Raw genomic sequence first — 15,929 nt, 5'->3', positions numbered from 1 at the left:
CCCAGTTGGACTCTGTATCTGACAGTTCGACAGTTTCTTTTATTCGCTCCCGCCCTTATTTACGGTAAAGTACCATTGTTTTCTTGTCTTGGATTGTCGCAGACACTGTCCACTGAATTTACGCTCAAATAGAATTTTTATACGTCGAGTTTCAATTCGTCTGCAATTAATGTTAAATAATGTTAAATATTAATTTGATAAAAAAAATATTCTTTTATCATTCCAATATTAGTTTCCATTTTATTTGCCAATAACTTCAATTTATTTCCAAGGTATATATATTGGATGATCGATTTCACCTGGTATGCAAAACTTTGCTCTATGAATAAAGAAAAACAAGCGGGTATTATTAAAAATTTGTAAAGTAAAATTAGTAACCGAGGAGTCGGTATTAAATCGAGGCTTCACGTTTTCATAGCATCCCCAGGAATACGTTTATTTATAACCTCGGTATATCCGGTGTACAAACGTGCAGAGGAAAAGAACGTAGCACCAGTCGAGATGATTTCTTCATCGATGCTTTCCGGTATCGCTGATTGAAGGAAACTTTCAATTACGGAAGTGCCCTCACCCTTGTCGATCGGTCGGATTCTAATCGATTTAACTCGTCTCCCGTTTCACGAAAACACCGAACGTACATCCCGATAATTGACAACGATCGCGATTGTTCTTGAACCCGAACTTTCCTCGATAGATTCTTTCGCTTCATTGCGGCGCGCTGTTCACGTCTCGATGAAAACGAGCTGATAAAACGCGATGACCGCTTTATCTTCGGGATTTTTCGCGTGATTAGAAGGCATTCCATTGCAGCGCTAGGTTCGCGATAATGAAATCTTTCTCGCTTCTTATCAATCGTAATTTTCATTGATATCGTAAGAGCGCGCCTCGTGGACGAGTTTACTGTTTCTTAGAATTTTTAGTTGAAGTTTCATCATCGTTATCGTGTTCTGCGAAATGTTGGACACCGAGAAATATGAAAATTCCGTAAATTTCCTGAACTACTTCGCAGGAAAAAAAACTCATCTAGTTTTCGACGCGTTGCACCAGCTGCGCTGACGTTCGCAAAGCTTTTGATCGGATTTGAAAGTTGAAAGTTTCTCCGTGTTAGAACGAAAAAGCTTGGAAAAAAAGGTCTATCAAAGACGAAAAAGCGACCGAGGCTTTCCCCTCGTGTCAGACACGACAAAAAGATGAATAATGTGTAATTAAATTTCGCGGCAGACTATCGCGAAAAATTCTGCGTGATTCAGCGATTACTCGACGAAGTTCATTGTGTTTTAAATGAAAAATCCTGTCCGCTGAAAATCAGAAACTACTTTTTCCCATAAATAAATCACGATTAAATCGAAACTCTAATTATCTTTTCAAATTCATGAATTTACCACTCGTGAAATAATTTTATTTTTGCAATGAAAATATTACCTCCGTTAGTGGTTGATCTTTTCCTAGCAGCAAATTTTCGTGTCAGTTGCCGGATTGCGTCGCGAAAGAGCGGAAAAATTATATCCGGACATTTTTCAAATCTACAGTAAGGATTTACCTACATGCCCCTGCCGGCACGAGGGTTGAATCATATTTTATTCCGTTATTCTTCCAAGTTGTTTCCGAGTTTTAAAGTCGACGTACACGGGAAGAGAGGAAAGGATTTCGTAAAACCTCCGGCAATTTTCCTTGCGTCTCTCTTAGCTCGTCTATGTAAATAGGATAGCATCGGCACGAATGTATTTCCGACGAGATTTTACCGAGCTTGGACCAGCAAACGTTTTTCCAACTTATCGTTTTCGATTCGAGAAAATTCGAGTCTGCTACCCATCCCTATTTACGATGTATCTATTTAGAAAAAAAATCCAAGCTTTTCAGTTTTCATAATTTTATCACTTTTCTTATATTTTTTCTACAATCATTCAATTTTATTTAATCCGACGAGCCGTCACCGTTGATCCCCACGTTAATCAGATTGTTGATGATGATTGATCGTGAGATTATAAAGACGCGATCATCATTGCGTAACTAAACGCTGTAGTTGTTAATAATTATACGCTTCTCTAACCTAATCTCCAGCGCAGCCGTGTAATTTTCATTTTCCCGTTTTTAATTCTGATTTCCATTCGAACCGGTTTTTATACCACGGTGAAGAAGCTTCCAGTGTGTTTATCGTTCGCATAATGTACGCAGAGCGAGATAATACTTATCTAGTACATGTTAAAAGCGAACCAAGATAATCTTAAACGGTTTTCCTCTACGCAGGTGGAATGAAAACGAGCTAATAGAAATTTCTTTCCGCGAAACATACAATTCGTGTTGATAGATCAAATCCATAGTGTCAGCAAAAGAATCCTAAGAAATTGCCGTAATTACACAAACAGAAACTTGTCGGTTGCGAGGTTCAGTTAATTCAGAGTGCCGCGAGGGGAGGAAACGAAAAAGTTTTGGAAAAAAATCGAGGAAAAAGCTGGTTGCGGGTGGAGCCTTTAATTCTGTGGAAGAGCGACCCGGAAGTGGGCTCACGTAGAAGCTAATTGAATTTCATATTCTTCCGCGCATCGCGAATCGAGAGCTTCCAGCGAGAGTTCCCTTGTAATTAATTACCATTCGAGCTTGCGCCGTCTTTTTCCTCCTTCCCTTCTTCTCGCACGTCTTTTCTTTGTTGAACCAAGTTTTCCGAGTGAAGCTCTTTTCTGGGGTTGTCCAGCCTCTTCGTACTCTCCGTTTTCGATTGAATTTTAAAGAAAAATTTATATTAATGAAGGGGAATTCGATGGGAAGTTACGGGAAATAAACGGACCTCTAAGAGATATCGTATCTACTTACAATTGCAATTCTGACAGAAACCCGAAGAGGATATGAATAGCGGAGAATGCAACATTGAAGAGATATATCCTTGGGAAAAGAAAGCCGATAACACGAGTACTTTACGAGCAAGTCTCGTCGTTCTTGTTATTCATAGAGCTGCCACGGGAAATATGAATTGACGCAGCTCCAACGCTTGCTAAGAAGCACTTTCGCCTGGGAAATATGTGAACTTGTTGATAAAATTGAATGGAAGAGACAAGTGGAGAAAAAAAATATTCTAATTTAATTTTTCCTTTAATTTTGTTAAAGAAACAACAATTACAGTGAACGTGTCTTATAAAGAATTCGACTGTCTGCCATTTCGTCTGGCCGCACGCGATTTACACGATCATTCCATTGATTGTTCGAATATCTCTGCGCGGTATTCCTCGTATCTCGGTGAAATTCAATTTTCGGATTTTCCCGTGGGAAAAGCGCGACATTCCAGCCCGGAAATACGATGTTCGCACGCGTGCAAAAATACAATAAAATAAAATAACATTGAACCGAGCAGAGATAGAACGTTTCCATAGTTTGAACTGCACCAGTATCAGTTTCCTCGCGTTCTCAACGAAATACTTGATAAATGGTGTTTTATTTGCGAATGGTTGGAACAGGAAAATTTTTCGCGTGAATTCTGATACCTCTCGGTGGTTCCATGAATAAGGAAAACGTCGGGTTTCCATCGTGAAGCAACTACATTATCGTCGTCCCTCCTCTTTCAGGGGGGAGACGTACTTGTTGAATGAACTTTCATCTTCCTTTCCGATTCTTTTCAAGATCAGCCAGTTCGTCCCCGTCGAAAAGTCGTCTCGCTCTATTTTCCTAAATTATCCTTTGGTGAAATGGAAGATGTCTCCACCCCGCCTTCTTGTCGTCTCCGTCTGAAAAGAATTGGTAACGCGAAGAGGGTGAAAGAGGAGGCGGGGTAGCGAACGATAGGCCACATTTCTCCCGTCACGTTGCACCCACCGCAAGACGTTTTTCATTGTTCTCCACGTACAAAGTAAGAAATACGGAGGAAATTACCTGTCTGCTATCTTTGTTCTATTGTTATTTCGCGCTGCTCCTATTTATCGTTATGATCGCGTTCCCGGACACGGCCGTTCGAAATTGCGAAAAGTTCGCGAGAAACGTGGCTGATATGTGATCAATTGGATCTTGTATGATTCATAGGATGTTCGGAAAAGTTCTGATAAACACGAGTAGAAAAATGATTAATCTTGAAATATAATACACTGCAAATTAAGAAACTCATCGCATGGATTCAAATTATAAATAATGGTTTAAACGATCTAATGAACGTTTTAATAGTAGGAGGTTCAAATCGAATGCCGTGCACACAAGTTTAATACATTTGTCACCCAACCGATAGCACCCAGAGGAGTCGTAGACGCAAGCATGCGTAACAAATATGAATCGATTTGAAATTCAATAAACTTCGATTACAATTGCGAATAAATAGGAGCAAAACGGTGGGAGGAGGAGTCGATGATTCATTCCGATTATTTCGTTGTGAGGTGTAATTATAGTTTTTCTTTGTTCTTTTTCTCACGCCGATAACAGTCTCGCGAGCTCGTGTTATCTCGTCTCGGTGATAAAAATCTTTCTCACATTCTTACAACCGCTCGATTTGAACGAGTTAGAAATAATTGCTCGCTAATTGATGTTAGAAAAATATTAGAAATTTTACGTCGTCGTTTGTTCTTTTATGCGCCATTTTTACCGCGCTGCCGAAACGAACGAGGCAGCGTTAACGCAATGAAAAATCCTCGCGGTGAAAGTGTAACGAGCTCCATTGAACGGTATTAAAATGAAAGCTTACGGAGCGTCGATTCGCTAAACGGTTTTCCAGAGCTAGTCGAGGCTCGTTCGCGTGGCTCAGACACCGCGGAGAAGAGTTCTTCGACGCTCGTTCGATTCCGAAACTTTTCGAGTTAACATGCTAAATTTTCAGCGGAAAATTTTCCGACTCCTCCGATTTACATATAAACTCGGCGTTCGGTCGTGTAAATTCGCGATCGGGAAAATAATTTTTCGTGGAAAACGGATTCGTATTCCGCTGCAAGGAAACCATGAAACTTAATCGGATTTTTTTTTCTCCCTCTTTGGAAATCCATCGGGACCATCGGCGGGTTTCTCAGTCGGGAAACTTACGGGAGCAAAATCGTATCGAAGCCACGCGATCCTCCAGGGGCTACAAAATGCTCCTCGGTCCCTTTCCCTGCAAATTATTGGAATTCTCTTTATTTTTACTTGTCTCAAGTCGCACTCTACCCCTTAGCTGGTACAGGCATCATTGAATTAAAATCTAGATTGATTTAATTGAAAGGAAAGAGAAGAAAAATTAATACCCTTCTTAGACATTGTAGTGCAGCATTGCGTTACTAATTTTTAACAGCTTTAGTGCAATAAGCGAGATAATTTCTTTCTTTTTTTTTATTTCATTAAAAAAATAATTGCTTAAGATTTTTAGCTCTGGTTGCGAATTTATACCGAAGAAGCTTTCCTCGAAGTTACAAGTTGTTTCATAGTTAACGATTGAAAATAGTTTGGGAAGCTTGCGTTAAGTTTTCTCCTACTTTGCATGATCATGACCCCGACGCGTGTTATCGCATGATAGCATGGTTTTTCCCCGGGAAATTTGCGTCCTCCATCGAGAATGAGCGGAGTCTTTGCTGAAGCATGAAGCTCCCTAGAAAACAAACAAGAATTCCCCTGAGATTCCCTTCTCTAATTTTCTGGGCACTCATTGTTGCAGGCACACACGCCCCTTCTTGCGGCTGACACGAGACACGTAAGTAAAGAAAACAGATGTGAACACGGGAAAACCGTGTACCTTTGCACAAATTACTGTAATTTTAGCGTGCAAAAAATGCCCTGGTAACTTTTAGTTCCTACCTTTCCTTTTATTCAGCGTGTTCGTTTGTGTGTATACAGTGTTTTACAAACTGGCATTCGCAAATAGGGAAAAAAATTGTGAGAAAATAAGATGAAAATGTAGAATAATATTTTTTTCATCCGTTTTATTAAAAAATATGAAAAGTTTACCCCTTGACTGCGGTCAAGTGCAAACGGTTGAATTAAATTTTCACATGGATACTTCTCACGAGAAATTTTCTTCTACATTTTCCATTTATTTTCCCGTGTAGAATGGTCACTTTTTGCAATCGCTGATATTTATCGCCATTTACACGACACTGTGCACTCATGCGGTGCATTTGTTTTCGATTGCCAAAAAGTAATTCGTCCGAACACGTTGCACGAACAGATTTACGATTAAATATGCTCGTAAATAGTCTACCGTAGACCATTAATTTAATCCGCTGCACACGGATTTTACAAATTCCTCTCCTATTTCGAAAAATCGAATACTGCAATAGGATCGTTTTAATTGCAGCGTGACTTTCTATTGTATCGGAATTCCGTTTCAGCTTTTTGCATTTCACTTGTAAAGTATTGGAAGCGAGGTATTTTTATTATATTCATTGCAATTTTTATTACGAGACTCGAGGTGTTAATTGATTTGCAATAATGGTAGAAAGAATTCTATCTCGGTTTCTGCGTTTCACCGATAATATCGACGCGACTGTGTTTCGATTCGATTATCATTGCTGGTCACGAAACGCATAGGAAACTCCCTAGTAGTTTTCCTTCCTGGAGAAACTCCTCGTTCCTGACAGATACGTATATGTTTGCAAGGAATTATTGTCGCCAGACTTAATTAAAACCAGATACTAATAATTGCGAAATGATAATTATTACTGTACCACTGAATTGCTGAGAATTAGGTTTTCAAAATATTACTCCTGGTTTTGTCTTTGAATCGATTTTATCCTCTACTACCCCTATCCGAAGGGATGATATAAATCAGCCTTTATTCCAAAATCTTTCTCTTATTTTCATTTTATTTATTCCCAGTCGTAGTAGGTCACTGTCTTCGATCGTCTCCGTCACTTTCTTGTTATTCAAACGCCGGGGGTTAACCTACCCCTTTTCAGGAGACCCGACAGCCCTTCAAGCAGTACGGTATTCAAGCGAAAAGATTCATGGCGGGCTTCATTCGATTTGCAGGATCGTTTGAAATTCAACGAAGAAGGCACGTACTTTACCCGTGGACCATAGCACGAGGAAATAAGGGAAAGGGAGATTAAAGGGGGTCGCGGGGTAATGCGAGCGAATATCGAACTTGCCAAATCGAGTAAACTCCTGTCTCCGGTTCTTGTAACTTTCTGGGATACCGTCGATTATCTACCTCGTTCCCTGGCTCTTGCTTTCTTTCCCCAGCAACCGGGCTCGTTCATCTTCTTTTTCAACCCCTTTGCAATCCGGGAAATAGGATCAATTTCGCGCTTAAAGATCTCCATCGAGTTTCCCTGTTCTCCGTAATCAACTAGTAGATTTATTCGCTGTTGGATAGTTGCGATCCTGTTCCAACATATTTCAGAATAATTCACAATAATTTTTTATTATATTCGATAATATTCGAAATTCTACGCGCGATACTTTTCCTTGAGAAAACATTACTCTGTTACGCGTTATCGAAATTCTAATTCGATTAGACTTTTACTTCCCTTCGGTTCTATGTTTTCTCTGTCTGGGGTATCGTTCTTGTTATTCGATTTTTGATAGGAAGCTAGTATCGTGTTTCGATATTTTTCCTTTTAAGCGTTTTAACTTTCAGCATCGTGTATCGGTTTTTAAATATCGTTATTCTGTGAACGTGGTGGTTTAAGAGGGTCATCGGTGAACCGCGTTCATAGCGGTTGCCACGTGGTGTGTTGCTCTTCGTGTCACTTCCTGCGCTTCCAGCCCCTAGAATTGCATTATGGTCGAGCGGCATTATAACGGGACACGTCATATAAATCATGTGGAGTGACATTAGCGTGTCGGTGTCAGTGTCGGTGCACGTCCCTCGGCGTCCACGCAAATTACCGAGATTAGTTGCTAACAGCGGATCACCAATCGACTTTTCGCCCTCGAAAGTCCACCTATTCACCCTTTGGGGGTGCTTAAATTAAAGGAAACGAATGTCACTTTTGTAACGTCGTCGCGTTGGCTGATTTCCTCTCGAAGGAAACTATCGTTAAACTATTATTAGGCATATCAGATGTTAATTGTTTCGTTGCAATTTTGGGAATCTCGCTAGGTATAATAAAATATTATAGTTATTTCAGTATCAAAGTTGGATCGTTTTATTGGTGAATGTTAACTCGTTTCAACTTGCTTCTCTGTTTGAAGTACGCAGTTACGGTAACAGGAATCGCGGAATGAATATTACTATCCGTTGGCATCGGTATTATGGATAATTATCTTTTCCCGTGCATCGGAATGTTGCGCGCATCATGCAACATCCTCCGTGGGAACGTAATATCGTAACGATTAATATTCTCTCGGTTAAAATTAATCAGTATTTAAAATTAACGAAGAGGTCTGTGATTCTGATCATCTATTCGCTTTGATATCGCGTTAAAGCTCGCTGCACTGAATTCTAAGCGTTTTAAGTATAAAATAAGGAAAAACGAAGTATCGCGAGGATGAAATAAGATCGTAAAGTCTCGAACGTAAATGGTACGTGCCTAGGGAAAATGAAATTCGTCGTTGGATGAAGGAAGAAAAGCCTCTGGTTGATCTCTTCATCGATGCTCGGTGGAAAACAGCTAGTAAAGAGAGGACAGAAGTGGTTCATCCTATCAGCGTAAAGCGCAGAGGTCGGTGCAGTAAACTTCATACAAGGATCACCAGTCAAAGCTGTTCGAAATGGCTCTCGCCAAGTTTATTTCAAGAATTTTTCATCATTTTTTCCCACTTCTCCTAACGTCTATTCATTTCGATCTTTCGAAACGTTTTGCTAAAGTGCTTCTAGATATGCCGGTCGGCCAGGTGTAAATTTTGAAACCTGTTTAAACGCTCAATTCTGCTCTAGATTTCGGGACACGAGGGCGTAAAATCGACGACGAAGTCGTTAAACTAAGCTATCCTCTGCGAGCAGATGAAGAAACTTTTACGCAGTGATTCGGTCGAACGATTATTTGCTACTAGGAACAGGATCAGTAAAACGGTACTCCCAACGGATCGCTGTAAGCGATGGGAAAACGTGGGATGTAAATTCAATTTCTGAATCCTTTTATCACTTCCTGTTGAAGGATATTTGGAGGAAATCAGAAGCAGGTGTAAAAACTGACTTTGCGGATGGATCCTTGGTATCTATAGGAAAATGATGATATCAGTTTTTATACGAGACGAATAGATAGCTAGTTAAGCTCTCAAATATCAGCATAAGGTACTGGGAGTCGAGAAAATTTTCACGGAGGCAACAAATGGTTATCATCGAATTCTGAAAACAGCAAAACCACCGATGAGATAAAACAGCAACGGTATTAACCGAATACGGGGAACTGTAAATTTATTCCGGGGTTGTAGCCCACGTCAGCATGGCATCGCTAAAGATTCCCTGGTCTAAAAGGATTCCGAGTCCGCATTATGCGGGTCACGTACATCTGGTTTTCTTTCGGATTTCTTCCTTCCAATCGCCTCCTATATCCCACGTTTCTCACCGCGGCAGAAGGGCTTGTCAAACGCTGCTTGCATCCACCTTTCGCGCGTAAAATCTCCACCGTCGCCGTTTACGGGGTTACATTTGGGAAAACAAACGATCGACGGTCATGGAAATAGAGCTGAACAGGATAGTTTCGAACGTTTGCATTTTTACTAACGCGATGTCTTCAGTATTTCAGTATCGAATTATCAGTTGATAATAATTGTTGAAGGAATTGTGTTATGATAGGATAATTAATGGGAGGTCGATTTTAATAACAGTGTAATGAATTGGTGAGAATGTTTAAAGGACTTTTGGACGAGGACCTCTTCGCTATGCAATTTAATACCAAGATTAAGATGTTTAGGATGGCACAGCGTGGCAAGAATTTCATATACAGTTTGCTTGGTGTGCGTAACATGTAATTAATTTAACCTCGCATATTTCTTGCACCGTGTAATTTCATTTTCAACGGTTTCATTATTGTTGGCTCGAGGGAGGGGTTTCTCTCGACGGCTTTTAAATTTACCGATAACCAATTAACTTTAATGAAATGTTTAATAAAATGGGTAAATTTAAGATAGGACTGAATTAATAACAGTGGCAATTACAGATTTTACTTTTCAAACGTCATTTAAGTAAAAGGATTCGTGTCAGCAATTAAGACTTTGTGTCTAATTGTTCTGAAATTTTTTTGTTGTATTCTTCTTGTTATTTATAATAGTAAATAGTATCCACTTCATATGGAATTCATATAATAGTGTTAAAATTCAGATACATATTAGCACCAAATAAAGCAATTAATGTTTTAGCTTTTTTTAGAAAAATGATTTCATTAGCTCAGTTTTGTTATCCATTATAAATAATTGTAAAATTATGGCACGTAGAAAAGTGTAATCATGTAATTACATTTTCTAGCTAAACCACTGTTAATTATAATGCCCCAGCGAAATATGCAAGTCAAATAATAACCGTAGCGTAAATCACGGGCATTAAGATACACGCGCAACCTTCTCATCTGAGATTATACTTTCGTAAATTAACACGCAACACGTAACATCGTGAACGTGCACAATGACTCCGCTTCCCTTTTTCGCCTTTCCTTTCCTTTCCTTTCTCTATCCAATTTTTTCCTCTTCCCTTTCGCAGAAAATGCGAGCTTCGGTATAATTTCACCCCTTTTAAAGCGTCAAAGCCAGACGGCTATTCGTTTATTTTCATTTTTGTTCCTCGCTTTTCACGCTGTTTGTTGCACCGTGCACAACAACATAAAGAAGCAACGAAACACTCTTAATGAATATTTATATCATTATCGCGGTTTGCCAGTTCCACAACAAAGAAAAGCTCTCCGCTGTTTCCGCCTGGAGCTCGGTCGACCCCGATTTTTCCTTTTCCCCTGGCTTAAAGCTTGGAAAAACAGAGCGAATCCCTCAAAGGATTTCCACGGTAAAGAATTTACAAATTTAGAAGCACGATTTTCATTGGCGGCACTGTGAACGCTCGAAATGTTTCACGAGCTCCTCGTTTCTGCTTCCTGTTTTACACGCCTTCCGGTTTCTTCCCGACAAACGCTTCGCTGTGGTTCAGATTTTCAGTGGATACCAGAAATGGTTATATCTCTCAGATTATTACCGACATTGCCGCGAAAATTAAAAAAAAAAAAAAAATAAGCTCGAAACTTTTAGATAAAAATTGGGTTGTTATTATCCAAGAAGAGCGGAGATTATTCATTGTCTTTTTCTTTTCTCCATTTCTCTTTCGCAGCGCGATAACTATGCATTATTAGGAATTATTGTACTGTTACTCTAGAATAAATTGCTGTAACGTTCGCAAGTTACAAGCGATAAAAGTTTCGACAGAAACTTCGCAGCTAATCGGATAGCATTGTAGTCTATGTAACGGACGATTAGAGCTTCGCGAACTTTGCTTCGTTCGTGTATTGTCGCGATAGAAACAGGTTGCTGCAGCAATGAAATCCCAATGGAATTCATTTCCTCTTGCTAACAACCACGGGAAAAAACAAATGCTTGAAGTTAATTTAAATTGCTCCCTTTCTTCTTTTTTTTTTTCCTATTTTCAAGCCATCATTCTTCAATGCCAGTTTTCGCATCGCCGTCGGTTGAAAAGCTTTTAATCCTTTACCGGTGAATTTCCTCCGCTTTCGCGCTTTACATTCACTCGCATTTCTTAATTGATCTATGAATAAATTAGCCGTGGATCAGCGGAACGCGGGCGGCGCAGACGTCGCGCAACGTCGTCGGCTTAATCTTTATTTATGCGCCGTAGCAACGGTCTGCTTTGAAAATTTCGTTCAATTTAAATTAATCGGAGCTTTTCTTGCCTGAAAATCCTCCGTCGACAGATTTCCTTTTCTTTGTTTCTTTATTTCAAAGACGTTTGTTCCCCGTTTCTCTATTCAATCGCCTCTACGTTAGCTCCTCGAAGGCTATTATTCGAATCGAATTGAAATTTCACTTTGATCCATCGACTAATTGTAAGCGGTCGAGTTCGTGGTCTTTGCAGACGAAAATGAATGGCGGCTTTATTTAGAATTTACAGACAATTAATTCCGTACTGTTAGGTGCGAAACGTCTGTATATTCTACTCTTTTGAACGAACCGAAATCGCGTTTATTATAACGCTAGATTTGCCGATTATATACGAGACAGCGTTCAGTTCGGTCTACAGGTGTATTTAATTTTCCTAAATTCACCTCGCATCGTTCTCTCTGCGATCCGATGTTATGTCGCTCGTAAATTTCAATGGTAGCTGAAGCATGCGTGAAACATACGGTTCACGACAGCGAGGGGATGCGTATATAATGTTCGCTGACCAAGTTGACCTCGGGTTTGGACCTTCCACCAAAGAAACACTCAATTGATTTTGACAAATTTTCCTCATTGTTTTGTTCGCTCGAGATGTTTTATGCATCACGTTCTCAAGCTTCAGTTCATTGGAGTTGTTACGACTTTCGGACCCTTGGACTAATCAAGGCAACTCGTAAAATTGAATAAGGTTAGTCAGTCGATAAAATGAATGAAAGATTGGTAAGTGTACTTTGGGAATTAGGAATTGTTCCCTCAGTCTCAAAATACTCCTCGAATATCGTTAAATGGAACTTTTTGCATTGTATTTCGTTGAAATATTTCGATGGGCAAGATTGTTGCATTACTCTATTTCACTTCATAAAGTAACAGAGATATCATGTTCCTGTCAAGGACCCAATTTTCGTAATCGACTTCTGTCCAGGGGACTGCGGTTTTCCATGCTGGAAAATTGGATCGCGCGACAGATAACACGATCAAGAATTAATTGATCGTTAAAACCCCTCCGCTGCTGGGAGCGGTGTTACACGTAGTAACGATCGGTTGATGAACACAGTCATTGGCGAGCTGCCAAATCGTCTCTGCGATTTCAATTCGTGTTTATAATTTAATTTCATTGGAATCGTCCAAAAATCTCACTCCGTTATTCAAAATTTCGTCCCGGCAAACATTTCAATTTAAATTGCTAATATCTTTTTTCCCGATTTCAGTTCTTTGGAATATTTCAAAGCGATTCGAAAGTATTTTAACGCGGTACCTGTTCACCATTCGAGGCTATAGCTTCGCGAAAAGCTAAAAAGGCGCGTTAATTAAGCCCCAACGAGAAACGCAAAAGACCGTGGTTACAGTCTGTATGATCTTCATAAGTAGATTTCAAGCACGTATTCTTTATTAAATGCAAAATTGAACTTGCCACGAAGAAGAGAAAAATAGCAACCGTGGTTAACGCATTATGCCAGCCAGACGCATGAGGAATATTTAAATTCCCTTCTTCAATATCGTTGGGAAAAAACCGAGTCCCAAAGTACACGTTAATTACGTTAATTCTCTAATGCCAGACATTAATAACTCCAGCTAGACTTCTTTCGTTCCGTAACATTTACCGTATTGTTGATACGCTTTTAATAGTAAAATTCTTCCGATTTTTCAGCTTTAGTCTGGAATTTTTTAATTACTTGTCGCTCGGTATAAAATGCAAGCTTTTACAAAGGAATTTATCGAAACATTTATAGGCGTTACATCGTGGAAAATTATTTCCCTTCGTCGTTATTAGAAATTTATTAAAAGTCTCGGGTAAATTCGAAGATTCATTGCTCGTTTTTCGTCCTCGGCGCATACATATTTCGAATTTTTTAAAAATCTTTCCACAAGTAGAGAGATAAATTCCTCGTTGATTACTGGAAAGATCTGCCGAAACAGCCATTAGGATATTAATGTGGGTTTACTCGGTCCACGGTTGTGTTTCATTTTTTGTCAAGCAAACGAACGAACGTTCACTGTTTGCCAAGCCGTGTAACTTGCTAGCTTTTTGCAAGTTTTCTCGATGCACGAGATGCATCAGACTGATTGCAGTCTGAACGTGCCAACTTGGCGATAATGATACGATTTGCCAGCCGTCGGAGTGCTTTACTTTTCGTCGTAACAATTATGGTTGCTTGAAATTGATATCATCTGTGGGTGTTTCGTATCTGAAATCTGAAGTTAATACAAAAAAGTGAGCAATCTTCGTTTTATAACCACAAGAGAAGTGGAACGAAGAAATTGTAACTGCCTGGAAGCGATCTTATAATAAGACCTTCGCCACGAATGGGTTAATCGTACCGTCCTTTATTTCACTAGCAAACTTCTCGAGGCCAACTTCTTCCGAAAACTTACGGTCCACCGTTAAGAGGCTTCGGTACTTTCGCTGTAACGCTCGAGAAATGAAAGAGCAAGCAAACGTAGTCGGTGTCTGGGTTGAACATTGTTTTTCTTCGGTATAAAACTGCAATTAGTGGACGTGGTCGGTGCCAGGGAAGCGGCCAAAGCGGAAGAAAGAGGGAGCGAAGAGCAACGAAACACAGCAGGGGCATAAAGTCCAGTGACGATCCGACGCCTCGTAGTTGGAGTTGCTCCAATTTTGCTAATGTGCTCGTGTGCCTCGTTTGGCCTAGTGTTAAAGGGGGAGGGATGGCGTAGTTTCGCGAACTGCACTTGGACCTGCTGCCTTCTCTTCACCTTGGCTCTGCATCGTCCAAGAAACTCGAAAAACTTTTTCGTTTGTCCCGCGAAGATCGTTTTCGACGCTTTTCTGCACCGAATGGTACGGTTGGCACGATGCCCCACCGGCCGGACCGTCCTATTAATGGACCGAAATCGCTCTACCGAAATGGGAAAATGAATTTCTCGCTTGCAACCGTTTCGAAACGAGCGGCGCTAATTTTGGCGCCGCCACGAATATCCCGACAAACGGCGACCTTCTCCTTTTCGACGCGTCTGGTCATTCTCGGCCGGCAAATTCCTTGAACGTGGGAAAATTGAACGCGAATTGACTTTGCGAATTAAGCTCGAAATAATATAATTTTTCAATTTTCTCTTGATGTACAAATGTAGCGCAATGTTTCGTTGTATCATTGTAAACTGTTCCACGCGTGATCATCGTACATGATTATCCGAGGAACGTGATTCACGAGCCGAAACCACTTGAACCACTTGATCCCGAGTCGCTCGTCGGGTGTCAAGTACACGGGCGATACTCGATTGCTTCATGGAGATGCGTGCCACAAATCTGTGCCCAGCAGATGTTTAATATTGATGCAACTAGTCGTTCTGCACGTGATGGCAACTACGCACGTTCCATTTCCAAATGGTAAACGCGATACGTTTTCGCGTCGTTCATTCAGTCTCATCGTGCGATCAACACTGTAACGCTTTCAATTCTATTCCTCTTACGTACATATTCATCCGTTTTTACGGCATAAAAATACGTGTGGATACATTAGATATCGAGAAATTGATGTTTTACCCGATGATTATCAAAAGGCATGAATATTTTAATTAAAACTCAAGAGAAGAGGTTGAGAGGTATCTTTCTCTTTATTATTCGTGTCAAGAATATGAAATATTTCCGACGGTTTGACGCTCACGAAGGGGTTTCGCAGTCGTGAAACGCAGAGAACACGAGAGGGAAGCGAGTCTTTTCGTTTTAATTTCCTAAGACAAAAGGTGGCTGCGTGTTGCGAGTAGCTCGAGTTACCTCTCTCGCGTTAATTCCGCTTAACGCGACTCGGTTTCTCGCCTTTTGCACGCACCTTACGCGTTTACCTTACCTGCGTTACTTTAGTACGTAATATATATGCCCGACTTGGCCAACCCAACGACGAGGAAGTATTAAGTTTAAAAGCAAATTTCTTGTCGCTTGAATTTATTCCGACGCGTGAAATTAATATCCCTACCTGAGCACGGAACTTCTGCGCTCGCCTTGATATCCTAATAACCGGAGAATCCTCCGAGTAACTCGTGATTCCCAAGTTTTATTATTTCTTGTTAAACACGGCCAATTAGACTGCTGACGTTTATGCTTCTTATTGTTAGACGTCTCGAGGTATGAAAAATTAATTAGATTCTTAAGGTTTTAAATAGTTGTTCCACTTGCGAACGACGCGGGACGTAAACGGGGTCGATGCGCGTCATCTCACCTTTAATAACGCGGTTCCCGGTTTCCAACCCCTTTTTAGGAGAATCTGCTATTTATG

The 15,929-nt window shown here is 40.3% G+C and overlaps 1 protein-coding gene across 25 annotated transcripts in view; it reads left to right on the top strand.

Annotated features, from left to right (window-relative positions):
• LOC117607241 (discs large 1) overlaps positions 1–15,929 on the top strand; it is a 371,089-nt gene that overhangs the window by 295,532 nt on the left and 59,628 nt on the right. For 22 of the 25 annotated variants that reach the window (XM_076692133.1, XM_076692131.1, XM_076692122.1 and 19 more), the window contains one exon: positions 5,594–5,629. The exons of the other annotated variants lie outside the window; for them this stretch is intronic. In XM_076692133.1, coding sequence (XP_076548248.1) covers positions 5,594–5,629 — 36 coding nt within the window. The remainder of the gene's footprint in view (positions 1–5,593; positions 5,630–15,929) is intronic. 25 annotated transcript variants of the gene reach the window in all.

Source organism: Osmia lignaria, chromosome 14, assembly GCF_051020975.1.
Source record: "Osmia lignaria lignaria isolate PbOS001 chromosome 14, iyOsmLign1, whole genome shotgun sequence".
Taxonomy (NCBI): Eukaryota; Metazoa; Arthropoda; class Insecta; order Hymenoptera; family Megachilidae; genus Osmia; species Osmia lignaria.
The sequence above is the reverse complement of the archived record's forward strand: the minus strand, read 5'-3'. Positions and strand labels throughout refer to the sequence as shown.